Source organism: Pituophis catenifer, unplaced genomic scaffold (assembly GCF_029215685.1).
Source record: "Pituophis catenifer annectens isolate HBS135680 unplaced genomic scaffold, rPitCat1.0.hap2 SCAF_16, whole genome shotgun sequence".
In the NCBI taxonomy this organism is placed as follows: Eukaryota; Metazoa; Chordata; class Lepidosauria; order Squamata; family Colubridae; genus Pituophis; species Pituophis catenifer.
In genome coordinates this window covers 20,661,368-20,679,675 of record NW_027256896.1, presented here as the reverse complement: position 1 = coordinate 20,679,675, position 18,308 = coordinate 20,661,368, and the positions used below count along the sequence as shown (strand labels likewise).

At 44.4% G+C, this 18,308-nt stretch overlaps 1 protein-coding gene across 3 annotated transcripts in view; it reads left to right on the top strand.

Moving 5' to 3' along the window:
• PEMT (phosphatidylethanolamine N-methyltransferase) overlaps positions 1–7,035 on the top strand; it is a 37,913-nt gene extending 30,878 nt beyond the window's left edge. For all 3 annotated transcript variants that reach the window (XM_070955177.1, XM_070955176.1, XM_070955175.1), the window contains exons 6-7: positions 2,222–2,296; positions 4,808–7,035. In XM_070955177.1, coding sequence (XP_070811278.1) covers positions 2,222–2,296; positions 4,808–4,856 — 124 coding nt within the window. In that variant the 3' untranslated portion in view covers positions 4,857–7,035. The remainder of the gene's footprint in view (positions 1–2,221; positions 2,297–4,807) is intronic.
• Positions 7,036–18,308: the final 11,273 nt, after the last annotated feature.

Below are 18,308 nucleotides of genomic sequence, written 5' to 3'. Positions count from 1 at the left end.
TGGCTGAAGAAAGGAGCAGATTACGGGGAGGTGAAATCAAAGCTGGTTGCCAAAATTGTCAAAAGATTGTCTTGGGAAACTGGTTGATGCCCAGTTAGACTTTTGACTGCCTGCTCTAGGGTGTCAAATTGAATAATAATGCATCACAAACTTAAACCACGTTCCCACAAGTTTCTACAAATCCTACCTAAGTAGCAATTTTGGGAATTAAAGACAGGATTTGTTGGGTGCCCTGCCCCCGAGCAATCGTCTCTTTGGAGGTTAGACGGGTTGAATGAATTTACCGGTACTTTTGATCCTATGGAGATTCTCAGTCATCCAGGTCACGGTTGTCCCAAAGACGCTTTTTTCAAGAGCTTCTTCAGCTCTGAAGAAACTTCTTGGATGAGAAGCAAAACGTCTTCAAAGAAAAACCAGAAAGTCCAGTTGCCTCTTGAAAAAAGCACTTTTGATCCATTGGCCATTCTCCTGGAGATGGTTCAAAAGCAGTAGCCTAGCTTAAGATATTTCGGGGCCAACTTTCTGAAAAACACCAAGGCAATGTAGAAGACAGCAATGCAGTCTCTTAAGCATAAATAATTAAATCAACATTACTCATTAAACACCAGATGAAAAAAAAAAATCACTGCTGGGCATTTAGGAGGCCAAATTGAAGAGATGTGTCTGCTCTTGTTCTAAATTGCTAAGTGAGCTGGGACCCGTCTGAACTTGGAAAAGAGACCTGAGGGGGAGGGAAGGAGGCCAGCTCATATTGTGGCAAGGATTGTCTAATTTGAAAGCCAGACCTGAGCCATTTACAGGTTTAAAGTTGGATCGGAGGACGTGGTGGCCCTCTAGCATTGTCTGGATTGTCTCAGCACTGCAGGAGGTTCAGTCAAGCAATATATGTAAGACTACCCAATTGTCTCCTAAATGTGGGTTCTTGGTCTTCTCAGAGCTTGGTTGTTCTCTTGCAGATGTTTCACATCTGCAAAAAAATGTTTCACATCTGCAAGAAAGAAACCAAGTTGAGGGAGCACCAAGGACCCCATAGTCTTCCTCCTCCTCTCTGTGTCAGATTTCGATGCTATCTCAAAATAAATGAATTTCCAAACTGCCGATCTTTGAGGAAATTTTCTCTTTATTGAGCATAGTGACCTGTCCTTGGCTTTTTCGTGGTCAGCACTGACCTTTGCCCCCCCAAACCCTCCCTTTCTGATCCCCAATTCTCTGCGTCTCATTGGCTATCTTCCAAGCCACTCTCTTCATCCCATCTCTGTCAGATCACAGGAATGTCCCCCCCTCCCATCTCCGAGGAGACAGAATCTTCAAAGGAATTAAGTAGGCAAAAGTTCAAGCTTCTCCTTTTCATATGTCAGCGCTGGAACGCTGACATCCTGCAGATCCCACTCCCTCTTAGTACTGATGATGCTACCTAGTTGGGTCATGAAACATCTGTGAGAAAGCAGCCAAGCTTAGAGAACATCCCACAGTTCAACCCTGAGCTACAAATATTCTCTTCCACTGGTCTTTCTGAAATAATCAGTCAACCCATTGTTCCACACACTGATAATCATCTTTCCATCATTTTCCACCACAGAGAGATAGAGGTCTATAAAGCTTCAGGAGTTGGATGATAAACCAATCTTGGCAGAATGTTGCCAGGAGGACTCATTATTGTGGGGAAAAAAAAATCTCTTGGCCCTAGACTAAGTCCATTGGGCGGTGGTCTTCCTTTGGAGACCCATCTCAGCCTGTTCAGCTTTTGGTAGTTTCTCATGCCTGTTCTGACCTCAGCCTACATTTTTGCCCTGGATATGGGGAGATCTCTGCTCAGTTGTAGCCACTCTCCGCCCCCTCCCCATCTTGTATAACCAACTTCTTCCAAGCCGTCATAATCTCCTTGCTTTGTCCTCGTAGCTCCATCTTCAGTGAGCCAAATCACAGTACTTAATACAGCCAAAACTGCTGACACCTACCCATCCTCCAAGACTTGATGGAGTTATGACTCAATTAGGTCAGGATAAATATTATTATTATTATTATTATTTTTACGATGGTGTTCTTTTTGTGCAAAGAAGCCAGCAACTTTTTGACCAGGTGATCTAGTTTGCTTGTGGACGGGCAAGTTCCCAACGCAGGTAATGGGAGGGGGATGACACGACCTCTGTCTCTCTCTTGCTGACTCAGCCTTCTCTTCCCTTCCCAACTTTTGTTCTCTCCTTCTGCCTTTTCAAATCAGGAACGCCAGCCCAGTGGGTCTCGTCCTGACCGCAGTGGTGACTCTGTGCTACGCAATTGCTCTGCTCTACGAAGGGTGAGTTGCCTCCATGCGGGATGAAAAAAATAATGAGGCATGATTTCATTTCAGGGAACTGTGTTGAGAAAGGGGGTTGTGTTTTTTCCCCCCTCCTCCCTGCCCTGTTCAGTTAACCTACTTGCTGTGTTTTCCCAGCAGACTTAATATAAAGACGAGCTATGATTCAGAAAAGTGGCTTGGTATTATCTACCCTGGTCATCAAATCTAGAATTGTTCTCCAGATGTTTTTACTGGCATTACTTCCATAATACTCATCCTTGGACGTGCAGGTTGGGGTTGATACAAGATATAGTAGGGAACATCTTACTTAGAAAAGAGGTTGCCATCTCCTGCTCTCAGAAAACTGTTTTGGAATGTGGTTGTCCACACACCTGGAATCCTGCATCCAGTTGTGGTCACCACATTACAAAAAAGATGTTGAGACTTTGGAAAAAGTTGCAAAGAAGAGCAACTAAGATGATTGAAGGCCTGGAGACCAAGACGTATGAAGAATGGTTGGAGGATTTTGGTTTGGTTAGTCTAGAGAAAAGAAGGACTAGGGGGAGGAGGTTATCGCAGCCTTCCAGTATTTGAGAGGCTGCCATAAAGAAGGAGGGGGGGCAGTTTATTTTCCAAAGCACCTGAAGGCAGGACAAGAAACAGCAGATGGAAACTGATCAAGGAGAGAAACAACCTGGAGTTGAGGAGAAACTTCCTAACTGTGAGGACAATTATCCAGTGGAATGGATTACCTTCAGAAGGTGTGGATGTTGGATCACTGGAGGTTTTTAAGAAGAGACAGTCACTTGTCTGAAATAATATAGGATCCCCTGATTGAGCAGGGGGCTGGACTAGAAGACCTCTAAGGTCCCTTCCAGCTCTATTCTGATTCTGATTCAAGCAGGTGAGGAGAAAGTCATTCTTAATCTGCTGTATCAGACCCTCCAGCTCAATAGGTTCAGGCCCATCTTTGGATTTTTCTCCCTTCAAATGATAAACTTGTTTTGGGTCAATGAGACTGAGGGATACTAGAAGTTTGGAGAACCGAGGCCATTCCCATGCCAACACCTGAGGTTGTTTTTCAGAGTTTGAATCAAACAGGTGGACCTGGGTTGGGCCAACCTGGAGCTGATGTTTCGTTTGGTCAATAGAAACTCCTGATGGGAACAACCCACCAGTGAGAACATTTATGACATATATAATGATGTGTGGTCCAACTTTTCCAAATAACCTTGTGTTTTGCAAGTTTCATTGACGTGTTGATGAATTTACCCACACGTACCTAGAATAAGCCTCTCCAGCTGTGTTAATTGTATGTCAGCAGTTATGGATATTTCCAGGTCATTCATTCAGAAGTGATTCATAAAAGGAAGGGGAGGTTTATCTTGGGGTCTTCTGAGCCACATGTAGGGCCTGGAGATGGCCACACGCCAGCTAAATGCCAATCAAGAGCGGGACAAGCTGTTCTCCATTGTATCGTTTACTCTTGATGTTTTAGGATGCTGTAGAATGTTCAGCCCTGAATTTGAGTTTAGTTCCACTATGGGTTCTGTCTTTTGATCAAGCTGAATTGATCAATAACTTCTCACTGATCAAAGCCAGGGAGATCTCACTGACATCAATAGTGGAACACCAGTCTAACTAATCAAGGAGAGAAGCAACCTGGAATTAAGGAGAAACTTCCTAACAGTGAGGATAATTATCCAGTGGAACAGCTTGCCACCAGAATTTGTAGGTGCTCCATCACTGGAGGCTTTTAAGAAGAGACTGGACAGTCACTTGTCTGAGATGGTATAGGTTCTCCTGCTTGAGCAGGGGGCTGGACTAGAAGACCTCCAAGGTCCCTTCCAGCTCTATTCTATTCTAAATCACAGAAAGTCCAGTTGTCTTTCAAAGAAGCAGACAACCATGGGGACAACCATGACCTGGATGACTGAGAACCTCCATAGGTATTTAAAGCATAAATGGTGACTGTGTGTGATTTTTATGGAAGAAGGTTCCCAGCATTGACTCAAAGGGACCTCAGTAGAGAATGGAGGACAAGATCCACGAGAACTTTACACCTTGGAGATCCACCTCCCTCTCAGCATGATCAATTGAGGTTAGAGGTTCAATGGGTTGGTCCTTATGAATTCCCCCCAGTGACAGATTGAACTTTTTTTTCTGCTTACAGTTTTTCTTGCAAGAGGGACATTAAAGAGACTGAAGGAGGACAGAGATGGAGATCTCCCTGCCTTAGCAGTCCTTCTTTTTCAGTGAGGATGACCTCTTTGCCCATGGAAAAAAGGAAGACTCTAGGCCAGGATTTCCTCAACTTCAGCAACTTGAAGCTGTCTGGATTTCCGCTGGGGAATTCCGGGAGTTGAAGTCCACACAGCTTATCGTTGCTACGGTTGAGAACATTGATCTAGGTGGGATGAGAGAGACAAGGCGAGGGGAGTGGGACCTCTGAATGTTCACCTCTTTTTTCTTGTTCCCCTTCCCACCAAACCCTGGTGCCCGTTCCCTCCCCCCGTCTCCCTCTCCTAGGCCTTTCACCGAAGAAATCTACCGCAACAAAGCACCGAAGTGTAAATAAGGCCACACCACCAGTTGCAAAGACCTCCCCAGTGCTGGGATTGCTTGGACACAGAGAGCTGGCTTGCTGGTGGCTCCAAGATGGGACAATTGGATAGAATGGGAGAACTTCAGCAGCCTGACTTCTGTCGCATTCCTCAAACTCCTCAACAAATATGCAACCACACAAACAGGCCCCATTTTTTTTTTTCCACGGGAACGCCCAACTCCTAAAGGAAAGACTTCACAAACACACAGGCCAAGCCAGGCACAGCAAGGGAGCTTTCAAATGCTTCGCCCCGGCTTTCAGCCGTTTCCATTAGCTACGTAATTCTGGATGTTTTGATTATAGGCTGGAGAGCATCGGAAAGGTGGCCCAGGCAGGAGACCCTGTGCAGTTTATGTAAGTGGAACCGTGTAGAGGACACGTACAAAGAGAGAGACTGAAACAATGAAAAAGCACAGAGTGTATACATTCCTTGAAAGGAGAACAAAGCCACAAGGGTGCATATGCGCTAATGCTGCTTCCCAGTATTTGTGGGGGAAAGGGATTGGATGCTTCAGCGGGGAGGCATGGACTACCTGTGAATGTGCAACATCTGTATTCACGCAACGTACATACAACTGGGAATTCAATTCATCCATTTTCTGGATTGGCGCCATGCCTTAGATCTCAAGGTCACCAAAGGGCTGAGATTATTCAATATGCAAAGCCATAAACAAACCCTAACCATGTTGATCACAAATCAAGGTTAGTGTTGTTTTTATGAAGGCATCTCCTTGGGTCATGATCTGACCTGCTTAAGCTTAAGGTGTTCTTGGTGCTCTCTGAGCTTGGTTGTTTTCTTGCCAACGTGTCGTGACCCAAATAGGTAACGCCATCAATGCTAGAAGGGAATGTGGTTTGTGGCAAATTTTGAACAGGGCTGCTCTTTAAACCAAAAATGGAAGATTCTCTCTGGATAACCAGGGATGTCAGGAAGAAGATTGAAACCCAAGTTCTCCAGAATTTGGTAGAAAACAGTATGTTCACATTGTATCTCCTCCGTTGTCCCTTAGCTGAAATACTGCACCTCTTTGAAAGCTGTATCAGATGAGTTTTTCAGTTTTGGGGTTTCAGATACACCCCCATTTATTGCTACCACTGCGTTTTCTTTATATGCTATAATGTCTTAACTTCTGAAAGCACCTTCTTAGCTTTTGGACCTCACCACAGATGGTGTGTTTTCTCAACAATGTTGGTGGACTCTTGCAGCCAAAGCAACTGTGGTTTAGTTTTTGTGATGTTCCAGAGAATGTTAGGTCTTGAAAGCATATCCATATGGATAACCATAAGCCCCAAAGTGTTGCTTTAGCTGCTGTGAGTTTTACTCAGATATTTAAGAATGGGTCAGATTTAGCGGTACGGTTGATTAATCTTGAGTGATCATTTCTGGAAAAGGAACAAAAACAGCAGTATTTTTTTCATCATTTGAAGAGTGCAAGAGTTTTGCTACACATTTTTCACCCTCATCCATGATGTCCATCTCCTCAAACTTCTCCTGAGGCTCCAAAGACAGCTGTTCTTCAATGAAGGGAGAATCTGATGAACAGATTCCAAGGGATGTAGGTCACTCACTCACTCCATCTGGCCTGGATTGTTGACCCATGAAAAATGCTCCGTTGGTGTCTCTCTAAAGAATGGTAAGTGGTAGAGAAACTGGTGGCATCTCTGAAATCCTTTGAAGATCGAAGAATGGAAAGCCATCAGGTGAACTAAGCACTTTCATGAGGTTTTCTTTTTATGTCCTTATAAATTCCTTTTTCTTTGTTCTCCGTTACTATCATTTTTTTGCTTCTCCCAGCTATCACGAAAACGTCGTAAATTCCTTTCACCTCCCATTGTTTTCAAATTTTTCCAAACAATCTCCAGATACCAGCTTCTGAGAATTATATAAATTCCTTCCATATCCCTCTCTCTCTCTCACACACACACACACACACACCTGTCCTTCCCAAGTTTGACTTACCTGGCCCAGCAGGAGCTGAAGAAGACATGTTTTATAACCCTCATGTTGGATTTGCTATGAGACAATGTTTGGGCGGTACGTCACACGGATTTTAGGTCCTTATCTTTCACTGTGTCCATAATAGTTGCATCCCAAGTGCCTGCAGACAAAATACCATTTCAAAATAAATTTCAAAAGATAAGCACAACAATCTCAAAGGCAGTTTATTGGTATGCATTCCTTCTTTCGGCTGGTTACATATTGTCTGCTGCCTGTCTTACTTTCTGATCCCTATTATTCATAATGATCTTTCTTGCAAAGGAATATTTATATTTAGAGTCCTTTTCTACAGCCACTTCTCATGTATGCTGTACCCATAACAACCGAACGAGCAGAACTACGCTGCATTATTCAGGCAACGGTTACCAGACTGTCAATCTGAGTTACAATAACGGGTTTAAATTTGTTCTTTTATTATGAAGAGGAATTTTCTGGAAGGAAAACAAAAATATGTTGTCTTTCTTGAACTGTCTACAAAGACAGTCCCAGTTTTATCTCAATTTTCCCCCCTGTTTTATCTCTCTTTGCCCCAGCTTTAAAAGAAGCATGATTCACATTTTGTTTGCAATAATGGCTTCTCCATTTTTAAACCATTTGTCCTTGGCCTCCGTAGCCACCAATTGTCCAATCTAACCTATTTTTTTTTTCTGTCTGTGGCTTGTAAACAGGCAGTGTGAAATTTGGCATCCCTAAGCTTTCAGAGTGGACTTGATACTCTCCAAAAGATAATCCCAAATTCTACTGTATTTTATACAGGAATGGAGAGGAATTGGGTCATTTTTGTTCCATTTAAATGCAAATGACATCTCTCCATTTTCCTCCTGCCACCAGTAAACCAGCCACAGGCAAAAGGCAGCCTGCTGCCCAGAACAAAGTATATTGCCCATGTCAGATATAAATGCCAAGCCACTAATATTACAAAACAGGGAAGCTTTATAAACTCTGTTTGATAAATGAAAGTCATCCCTAAATTTGATGCAATTCAGATCTTTGGGATGGAGAATAATTCTTAGTCCTCCTACAATGTTATGCTCAACCCTAAACCACAAAGAAATCCTATTTTGGCTTAACTGGAGGAAACCTAGTTTCTACCTAACTTTAACAGTAACAGGTTCGAAGGGACCTTGGAGGTCATCTAGTCCAACCCCCTGCTCACGCAGAAGACCTGTACTAGGGATTTGAACTGCCGAACTGCCAACCTTTCTGATAGACCACACCTAGAATACTGCATCCAGTTTTGGTCACCACACTATAAAAAAAGATGTGGAGACTCTAGAAAGAGTGCAGAGAAGGGCAACCAGGATGACGAGGGGACTGGAGACTAAAACATATGAAGAACAGTTACAGGAACTGGGCATGGCTAGTCTAGTGAAGAGAAGGACCAGGGGAGACAGGAGAGCAATCTTTCATCAATATTTGAGGAAGGAGGTCAAGCTATTCTCCAAAGCCCCCGAAGGCCAGACAAGGAATAATGGATGGAAACTGATGAAGGAGAGATTCGACCTGGAAATGAGGAGAAATTTTCTGACAGGGAGAGCAATCAACCCATGGAACAGAAGTTGCCTTCAGAAGTCATGGGAGCTTCATTACTGGAGGCTTTCAAGAAGAGACTGGACTGCCATCTATCAGAAATGGTGTAGGGTCTCCTGCTTGGGCGGGGGGTTGGACTAGATGACCTCCAAGGTCCCTTCCAACTCTTTTAATTGCCCACTCTGCCTCTTGTCTCCATCAAAACATGGTACAGCTCAAGTATCGTGTCTAAACCAGGACTGTTGGCAACTATAAGACTGACTGACAGGAATTCTGGGAGTTGAAGTCCACATGTGTTAAAAGTGGTCAAGAACCCTCATCTAAAGGATGCCTAAAGCGGACTCCTCCCCTTCTCTCTGCACTTCATAAACCCAAGACAGGTAAGTCGAGTAGAGTCACCTTCCTTTGGGTCACCTGGGGCTCTGGTCAGCTGATGTGCACGAGCCAATCCCATCCTACCTAGAAGTACCTTGTGGTTGAATGTTTCTGTATAGAGAACAATTGCCAGAAGCCAAGGGGAACAAGTTTTTCTCCTTTTTCTAGGAAAAAAACATAGCAGCAGCTGTTCTAATTAGTTTTCAAGAGGATTGTTTCCAAATAATGCAATCCTTTCGTCTAAACATGGATGGCAGGAGTGTTTTATTGGTTATGTCACCCCATTGTCCTATCGGCTGTGCCAGTTTTAATGCTCGACTCTAGATACACCGAAGCCTAAAATTGAACAAATAGGGCATATTAACATGACGGAATTGTGGCTGCCGTTGCTTCTGCACAGACCAGAATCTGTTTCTAAGAATTAGAGATGCCAACAGGCATTTTGTAAAGCACAGGATGGACTATTTTATGGTGGATTAGTACAGAAATGTTCTAGAAATCTGGCTCCATTGTTATATTGTACTGTGTGAACTCAGGAAATGGGTTAATTCGGTAAAGGGGGGCTCTGTGTGAACCCAATTGGCCCAAAATCGGGCCAATTGAATAAACTTGGTTAAGTTATCAGGGAGAAGTATAATGTGTGAACAACACGACTCAGTTAATAGTTTTGCATGCGGCAGCTATGACTCAATACAGACCTCGCTGATGGTCCTTTGGAGGAGGGCAGGATAAACATTGTGAGGTGCTAGGCCATAAAGGAGGCTTTTAAAAAAAAAATATGAAGAGGGTAGAGCTCTCTAATTAACATCGATGTCAAGCTGTTCATGATATTCTGCAGGACCAGAAAAGGCTAGAAGCTTGTCTGAAGTTTGCTAAATGTTGCCTAGGTGCTAAAAAATAATAATAATTGGTTGATAATTGCTCTACCAACAGAAGCAGACCAGACTAGTTTCAACTTCGTTACTCTTGGCCGGACCTGATCCTTGCTGAAAATTCTTGCTCGGTCTTCCCTTGAGAGCTTCAGCATCTTGTTTTGTGCTCCTTGGAAGAAAATGCAGCCCTTGGAGCAGAGAAAATGTTAATGTCCACTGGGTTAGCCTGTGCCCCAAAGGAAGGTTGATCGGTGTAGCTTGGCCACTCAAATAATACTTTCTCCATGCAACTCTTAATTCCTCTTGCTTTTCTTTCTTTTTTTTTTTAAAAGTTTTTCAGTTTTATTTCTTATACACATAATATAAAATGTACATTTTCTTATACATAATTAATCATACATATACATGTTTTTCTTAAAGAAAGCATTGAAATAAGGCATTTTAATTACATTCGGAGTTGCTCTTCTACTCTTTCTTCCCTCATTTCGCAACAAACCTTCTTCTCCTTCCTCCTCTCCTACCTCATCCTACTTCCCCTTCCTTTCCCCCACTCCTGTCTTCTTTTCCCCCTTCTCACCTTCTCTCCCACTCCTGTCCCCTACCCTTCCTTCCTCTTCTTTTCCCTTTGACCTTTTTCTTCAAAGAAAACAGAAAAGAAGATCCATCATTGCAAAATGTATGGGACACTAGCAAAGCATATATAAGGGGTTTGGCAATGACATACGCAGGAAAAAGAAACAAACAGGACAGGCAAGCTCATAAGAAGTTGGAGCAGGAATATACTGTAAGAAGTTAGACAAAAGAACTGCAAAAAAATCCACAAGACAAAAAAATTAAAAACCTAATGGAATTGGGAAAACATAAATTGAATTTAATAGAAAATGAAAACCTGGCAAGGAAAATAAAAACATCAAAACAAAACGTTTTTGAAAATTGCTTAACGCATTGTAAGCCGCCCTGAGTCTCCGGAAAAGGGCGGCATATAAATCGAACCAATAAATAAATAAATAAAATGCAAATAAACCAGGAAGGTGGCTGGCATACAAGATGAAGAGGGGAAAAAGAAAGGAAACTGATAACTCAATTATTAGATCAATTCCTCTTGCTTTTTGTGGGGTTGCCAAGTGGAACTTGCTAGTCCTTGCTGGTCTTCTCTTGACCATTCTTAGCAGAACTCAAAGCCCATAGTCTGATGCCTTGCCCCGTGGAAACTCTACTCAAATGCATTGCTAACAAAGGCTCGTGAATACACGCCCTCACCCTTACTCAGTCGTGTTTGTGCAAATGAAAGTCTCGTTTGAGGGGTCCCTGGTCCTCTCTGAGCTTGCTTCTTTTCATGCAGACGTTTCTGTACCAAAGTAGGTAACATCATCAGTGTTTGTAAGGAGTGATGCTTGCTGTCAGTTTATATTCTGGTGGTTTGCCCTCTCAATGTTGGTGGCGATGATCTTTGAGATTCTTTGGTCGAGCTGTTTGCTGTTGGCTTCTTTGGCAGTTCCTTGATTGGGGTATTGTTGACTTGATGGTTGGTCTGAGGTTACCCTCGGAGTTCATCTGTGCTGATCTGGGTACTGGGAAGGTGCTTTTTGTGCCCTTTTTGGCTGGTTGATTGTCTCTTTTGCATCATCTATAGATATTATTAATGTCTTATGTGTCTATTGATGGCTGATTTGTCAGAGTGCCAAGCTAAAGTCTTTATTTTTCATCCTCATATTCAGTCCAGTGAGACAATATTGATTCTACTAGCATTATTTCCTTCAAAGTGTGAGAGTGTTTGGACATTATTTCTAACAACAGTTGTTAGTTCTTCCTTCAAAAAGTCCAACGCTTAACTTATTAATGGCCTTTTTTAAAAAGATCACCCGACTTGCACTTTCTCTTCACATCTAACAAAACAGTCTTGGGAAACTTTAATTTGGCATGGCAGAAGATTCAGATCAAACGGGGGAAGCACTTCTTATAATAAAGCAGGACAAAACCTATGAGATTTACTGCTGTAGTAGTCTATGAACTCCTGGCTCACGTGTGTCCTGTAAAGCAGGGGTATTGAGCAAGCTGGGCTCAGAGCATTCCCCAGCCCCCCCCCTTTTTAAACAGCTTCCAGAGACCCCCAATATGGCATTGCCAACTTTTATTTTATTTTTATTTTTTAAGTTTTTTTTTAATTTTTTTTAAGACAAACAAACATTTAGTACATCATTCACTTCTTCCATGTGACATTTTGGTATTATCTTCAAAAGTTTCTTCTCTTCTCTACCTCTTCTGTCTTCAATCTCACCAAATCCATTATAAAGATTTTCCACTAATACAATATTCTAACTACAACCAATTTTTTTTCAATCTCTTTTAAAAACTTATTTGTATCTCTTTTCTAACCAATAGTAAAATTTATTCCATATCTTAAAATATTCTGAATCTTCTCTTTCCTTTATCATCATAGTTAATCTATTCATTTCTGCACAATCTAATTTTTTTTTAATTTAACCCCCAAGAACTTGGAAATGCAAATATCCCAGCCAGGTTCTAGGAGGCTAAGGACTAGAAACTGAACTTCTGCCCCTGCCTGTAAAGCATCATTTGCAATCAGTTTGCCAGCTGAACTGAATATGGGTGGTCTGAGTTCTACCCAATGCAGGGGGTGCCCCCTTTCCATTAAAATATCTTACAGCTTTGCCCAAATTTCTGTCTCTGCACCCCAACTTCTGGTCCCCAGTTGTCCTCTCTGTGGTCTCCTCAATGCAGGTCTTTTTCCAGAGCACGTCCCCTGCAAATTATCCTTTAAAAAAAGAGAGAGAGAGAATAACAACATAAAATTCTCCGGGGACTTAATTAAGCAGCTCGATGACATTTATGAATGAAGGCTCTGCGGGAGGGAAGAGCAGCAGGCTAAAAGTCCCCAGGCAAAGCTGTGTTGAGCCCTATTTGTTGTTGATTTAAGAGATGGTTGTGTTTGAATTTCTGCCTGGTGGGGTGCAGATTAATTGGGGCCCCCGGATAGTCTGTGTCAGACCCGACCTGCTTTGGCTAATCGGCAGTCTGAGAGGCTGGTTTCCCCCTGATTCATCCTGAGCTGCAGGCACTGAACCAGGATTGACTGGCTCCTACATGAAAATGGTGGCTTTGGGGGAAATGTGAGATGGTGAACTGGTGGCACCTGGAAGAATACAACTGTGGCCCAAAGGAAGGAAGGCTCTCCACAACGGTTTTACCTGGCCCTGGGGACAAGGCCCTCCTTGTGAGCGGACAAGACCCCAGGAGGCTAAAACCGTTGTAAATACAGGGAGTCCTTGACATACGACTGCAATTGAGCCCCAAATTTTTGTTGCTAAGTGAATAATTTGTTCAGTGAGTTCCCCCCCCTCCCCCCATTTTATGACTTTTCTTGCCACATTTGTTCAGTGAATCCCCGCAGTTGTTAAGTTAGAAATATGGTCGTTAAACGAACCTGGTGCCCCCGTTGACTTTGCTTGTGAGAAGGTCACAAAATGGGATCACGTGATACACACACACACACGCACAGACACACCCCGGGATGCTGCAACCATCATAAATATGAAGCCAAGGGTTGCCAAGGGTCTGGATTTTGGTCAGGTGATCCTGGGGATGCTGCAACGGTCGTAAGTGCGAGGAATGGTCTCAAGTCACGTTTTTTCAGTGCCTTATTTCAAGTAGTCGCTCAAGGAACGGTCGTAAGTGTGAGGACTAGCTGTACTGCAGCTTTACCGAATCTGTAAAGTCACTCCTGGGGGAGGATGCGTAACCCCCTCCCCCTTTCGGGGAAGAGTCGGGGTGGGATCTACGCTGCTCGCCTTCATGGTCTCTGGGTGTTTCGTGTCTGCAAGGGAGCTGCAGTGCCTTTCGGTCTGGCGCACAGAGACGCCATTGCAGCGTTCGTTTGCGGAATGCAGAATCCTTTCCCACTCTACGCTGCTTCCTGCCTGCGATAGCCATATAAGTGTTTTGCTAGTAACTCCTATCAGTGTTTTCTTCCTGTTTTGGAGACGTTGCAAAACATTTCTGTCATTTGCAGAGAGGCCTGCGGTTCCCTGATTCCTCTCTCTCTCTCTCTCTTGTTCCCCCCCACTCCATCTGGTCCAATCAGCGTTAATATTTGCCTGGCCCTTTTTGAACTTGGTTCAGAAAGTGTTTGCTTTTCCACATAAACGAAGAGTTACCTGGAAATGCTCGCCCTGCGGAGTCCATCCCGCCTCCACCACACACGCCCCTCCGTATGTTCGTTTCGGTTCAGAGAGAGCAAACATTTCTCACGCCAAGCAAATAAACGGATCCACGTGGGGGGGAGGGGGGAATGAGAGGCTGCGATCCACCTCACAAGATATAAATAAATAAATAAATAGCGAAATGCCTGGAAAGATGGGGAAACGGGTTCCGGTCTGAATCGGTTCATGCTGGATTCGCTCCTCTGGCTATAATTTGTGATTTGGTTTCGATCAAGGAGGATGTCCATAGCTCAGGGTTGAAATGAGGGGTCCTTGGTGGTCTCTGAGCTTGCAGGTTTTCTTGTGGACATTTCATGACCGAATTAGATAACATCATCAGTGCTTAGAAGGGAGGGGATTTTGTGGAGAAGAGGAGGAGGAGGAGTACTGTGGGGTCTTTGATGCTCTCTGGTGGTTTGGTGGTTTTCTTGCCAAATTTTGGGTTGATTAGATCCTTTGCAACAAAACCCAACTTGGTGCTTTTTTTAAAAAAACAAGCAAACCTGATTTATTCAGTAAATTTATATGCTACCCATCTGACTGTTGAAGCTCCTTTTTAGAAAAGATAGCAAACCATTTGGCTTAACTCATTTGCTAAACAAAGTGCCATTTATTACAAAGCGTGACTTCCTTTTCTTAGGCTGGGAATCATTTGAAGGATCTACCGTTTGCATTTAAAGCCAAAATAAAAACCTTACTTCTAAACAGAGTTTCGTTGGAGTTTATAAACCGTCTTATGGGGGAGTCAAGCCTATCCACATTCCCAAGATCTCAACACTTGGTGCCATCTTTAATGCTTAGATTCCTGTATCGGTCATGATATGGTTTCTTTGGCCTTAGGATGGTCCTTTGTAAACATGGTGGGTGCCTTGGTACTGTGGGTGACCAGCAAATTGATTCCACCATAAACCATGGTGGTTTAAGCACGCCAAGGTTTGCCCTGAAGTGTGAAACAGGCTGGATATTTTCAGCCAAGTCACCATATGATTTTAGAAGACACTGCAAGGAACAATTCTCCAGGTAGGTTCACAAATCAGAATTTTCTCCTTTATGGACACAGAGTCCATAAAAAGAGACTTCATGTTGGAAGGGAAGGAGCTTGGGACAGAGAACACAGAATAATAGGGTTGGAGGGATCTTGGAGGTCTTCTCCTTGCTCAAGCAGGAGACTCAATATGATTCCGAACAAATAGTTGTCCAATCTCTTCTTGAAACCCTTCAGTGATGGATGTAGCAACCACGACTTCTTGTAGAGGAAGAAGCTTGATCTTCCTGGCTTGAACCTCTTGAGCGGTGTCCTGAAGAAGAAGGAGAAGAAGACCAAGCCAACGTTGAGGCCAGAACATCTGCTTCGGTGTTTTGGAGCGCAACAGCTGGGCTCCCTGTTCTCCGTGGCCTATATTTCACAGTAATGTGTGCAGAGTTCAGACTGTCTCTGGTTACGGCTGACATTTGCCTCCTAATCCTGCCCTCTTTTAAAGCCAGCCCGAGGTGTTAGAATGGCACTCGCTTTCTGGGTACAGCCGCACAACATGCTAATGCTTCGGTCTCCACCACCAGAGGGAACAAAAACCAGCCCTGCTTTTCTCCCCCACCCCCCAGGATTTTGAAACACAGCGGGGTCCTGTTTCTAAACACCGTGTTCCGAAGAACCAGCGTCGCTGCCAGCTAACCAGGGGGTGATAATTTCAACCGAGGATCAGGCTGGAACATCGAGTGCGTCGCTTGTGTAACCAAGCAGAGAAGAGAAGGATGAACATGAGGGTGACATTGGGGGGGAGGCTATGAATACAGTCAAAAAAAGGGGGGGAAGGAGTCATCCAGCCCCATGGCCAGTGGGACCCCAAGGAGCTTCCTCCTTTGCAGCCTGGAGGGCTTCATCACTACTGACCCTGCACACTGCATCCCTTGTTCTCCTAACAAGCCAAACCTTGCTTGTCCTTCTTCCTATCATCTGAAAAATCCATATTTTGTCCCTGCCCCCTTCCAAGTGGAGCTGATTTGGGGTCTTGAGGAAGCTTATTTCGCCCCTTAATTATTTGCAATGCGGTGAAATATTTCCCTTCATTCCTCTGACTTGCTCACTGTTACCTTAGCTCAGGGGTGGGCAACTGTGGCCCTTTTACAACCTGCGGACTTCAACTCCCAGAATTCCTGAGACAGCCAAGCTGGCTCAGAAATTCTGGGAGTTGAAGTCCACAGGTTGTAAAAGGGCCACAGTTGCCCACCCCTGTCTTAGCTGGGTCGTAATATGGCTTGCGGGTTTCCACTTGCATCTCTCACACACCCAGCCTTTGCGGTGTGTGTACCGATGATGCTTGATTTACAATCATTCATTTAGTGACCATTCAACCCTGAAAAAAAAAAGAGTTACAACCAACGCTCGCATTTACGACTGTCTCCATGGTCACGTGTTCGAAATTTGGGCCTGTGGCAACGGGTATACTTTTACGAGGGTTGCGGTGTCCCAGAGTCCTATGAGTGCCATTAGTGACCTTCCCAGCTGGCTCCTGCCAAGCTAAGCCGATGGGGGAAGCCCGATCTGCTTAACGACCGCATGCTTCACTTATCCGTCAGGAAAAAGGCTGCAGACTTGAGTGCGACTCACTTAATAACCACTTAGCAAGGGAAATTCTGGTCCCAATTACAGTCGCGAGTCAAGAACTACCAATAAATCGTGATTTACGACTTAGCGTGCTGAGTCCCCCAGGCAAAAGTGGCCAAAGCCTGACTGAGCGTGATGGGTGAACTTGGCCGAAATCTCATGACCCAACTCGGCAGGACTTCTGCCTTGTTCAAAACATGCATTTTCAGAGCCGGGAGATTCTTAAGATAGCCGAGTCCGGTTGTTATTTTACTCCGTTCCTGTTCTGAGTGCTAACTTGGAAGCTGAGCGCCTTTTGCCTTATCTACAAACACCGTGTGCTTTTCAAGGTCTCCGTGTGGGAGTTTTCCCACTCGGAGATCAACAGCCAATGTTTATCAACACCGCCGGCTTTGGATTTTGACGCAGGCCTGCGATACCTTCGTCCTAGCAGCTGACCTGGGGGGGAGGGGGATGCTTCCCTTGGCCCTGCTGGGATGTCCTGATCCGAGCAGGATGGTCCGAGCCCATGGGTGACACAGGATGACATGAGCTGCTGCCCTGAACATCAAAGCTCTTTGACACGATGGTTCCCACGTGTTGCCCTGACCAGGAAGCTCTCCCTGGCTTTTCCCCAAGGCCTTTAGCAGGTCAAAAGCAATGAGTCACCCCCACAAGCAGGGCACACCTGTGGGGAGAGAGACGGAGGGGGCGGTTCCTCCCCCCCCTTTGGCGAAGGAGGTGCCATCAATGACTCAGCAAGCCCTTTGCAAGAAAAGATAACTGGTTGCTTCTCGGAGGTCCACAAAAGTCACTTTTCTTTTAAAAAGCATGACATTAACAGCATAACAGAGTCGGGAGGGACCTTAGAGGTCATCTAGTCCAACCCCTTGCTCAAGCAGGAGTCCCGATACCATTTCAGACAAAAGGCTGTCCGGTCTCTTCTTCAAAACCCCCAGTGATGGAAGAGGCACAATGTCTGGAGGCAAGCAGATAAAGGAGTGCACTTTAATGAATTTATTATGGGCATAGATGGGAGAAAAGGCTGCCTTTTCCTTGGCCATTTCTTTACAGGCTGTCTTCGTTTAGTGACTGCACCTGCGAGGGGCAATTCTGCCATCGACCAAAGCAGTCACTAAGTGAAACCAGCTTACAATCTTCCTTCAGCTTTCCTTCGCTTTACAGACCTGCCGAGGTCGTAAGTGGCGAGAACTGGTCGCAACATTAACGGTCGCTAAATGAGGCCATTGCTAAACGAGGACTACCTGTTGGCAGCTGAGGAATTCTGGGAATTGAAGCCCACATATCTTCAAGGGGCCAAGATTGAGAGGCACCTGGTTTGGCCTCCTTGATGCTTTAAGAGGATGTTGAACCATTTCCCCGATCTTCCTGTTCGGCAGGTGTTCACGAGGGGCCCTCATCCTGTTTGCTTCTCTTGGGAAGGAAATGAAAAACTCAAGGCGATTGATTGCTGCCCACGTGACAGGCCCAAACTGCAGATCGAGCAGGTTAGAGGTGAGCTCAATGGCTTGGCTAATGAGAAAGGAATTGACATTAATTTCATAGGGCAGTTAAAATACAAAAAGAAAAGTCCAAGCTGCAGAGTTAAGCCCGTTAAGTTTTTGTCTGCCTTATTTCTTCGCCTGTTTTCTTGGCCACATGCAAATGCCTACCTTTTCTGAGTGGCTCCCAAATTTATTTCCACTCTTCTATTTGGTGGATATTGTCAAAAGGAAAAAAAAGAAATTTGGTTGAAGAGAACGCTTGTGGCTAAACCCTAGGAAAAAGAGAGAAGAAACAATTATGGACTCTGCAACCTTTTAAAAATCTTTGTGTGCAGAACAG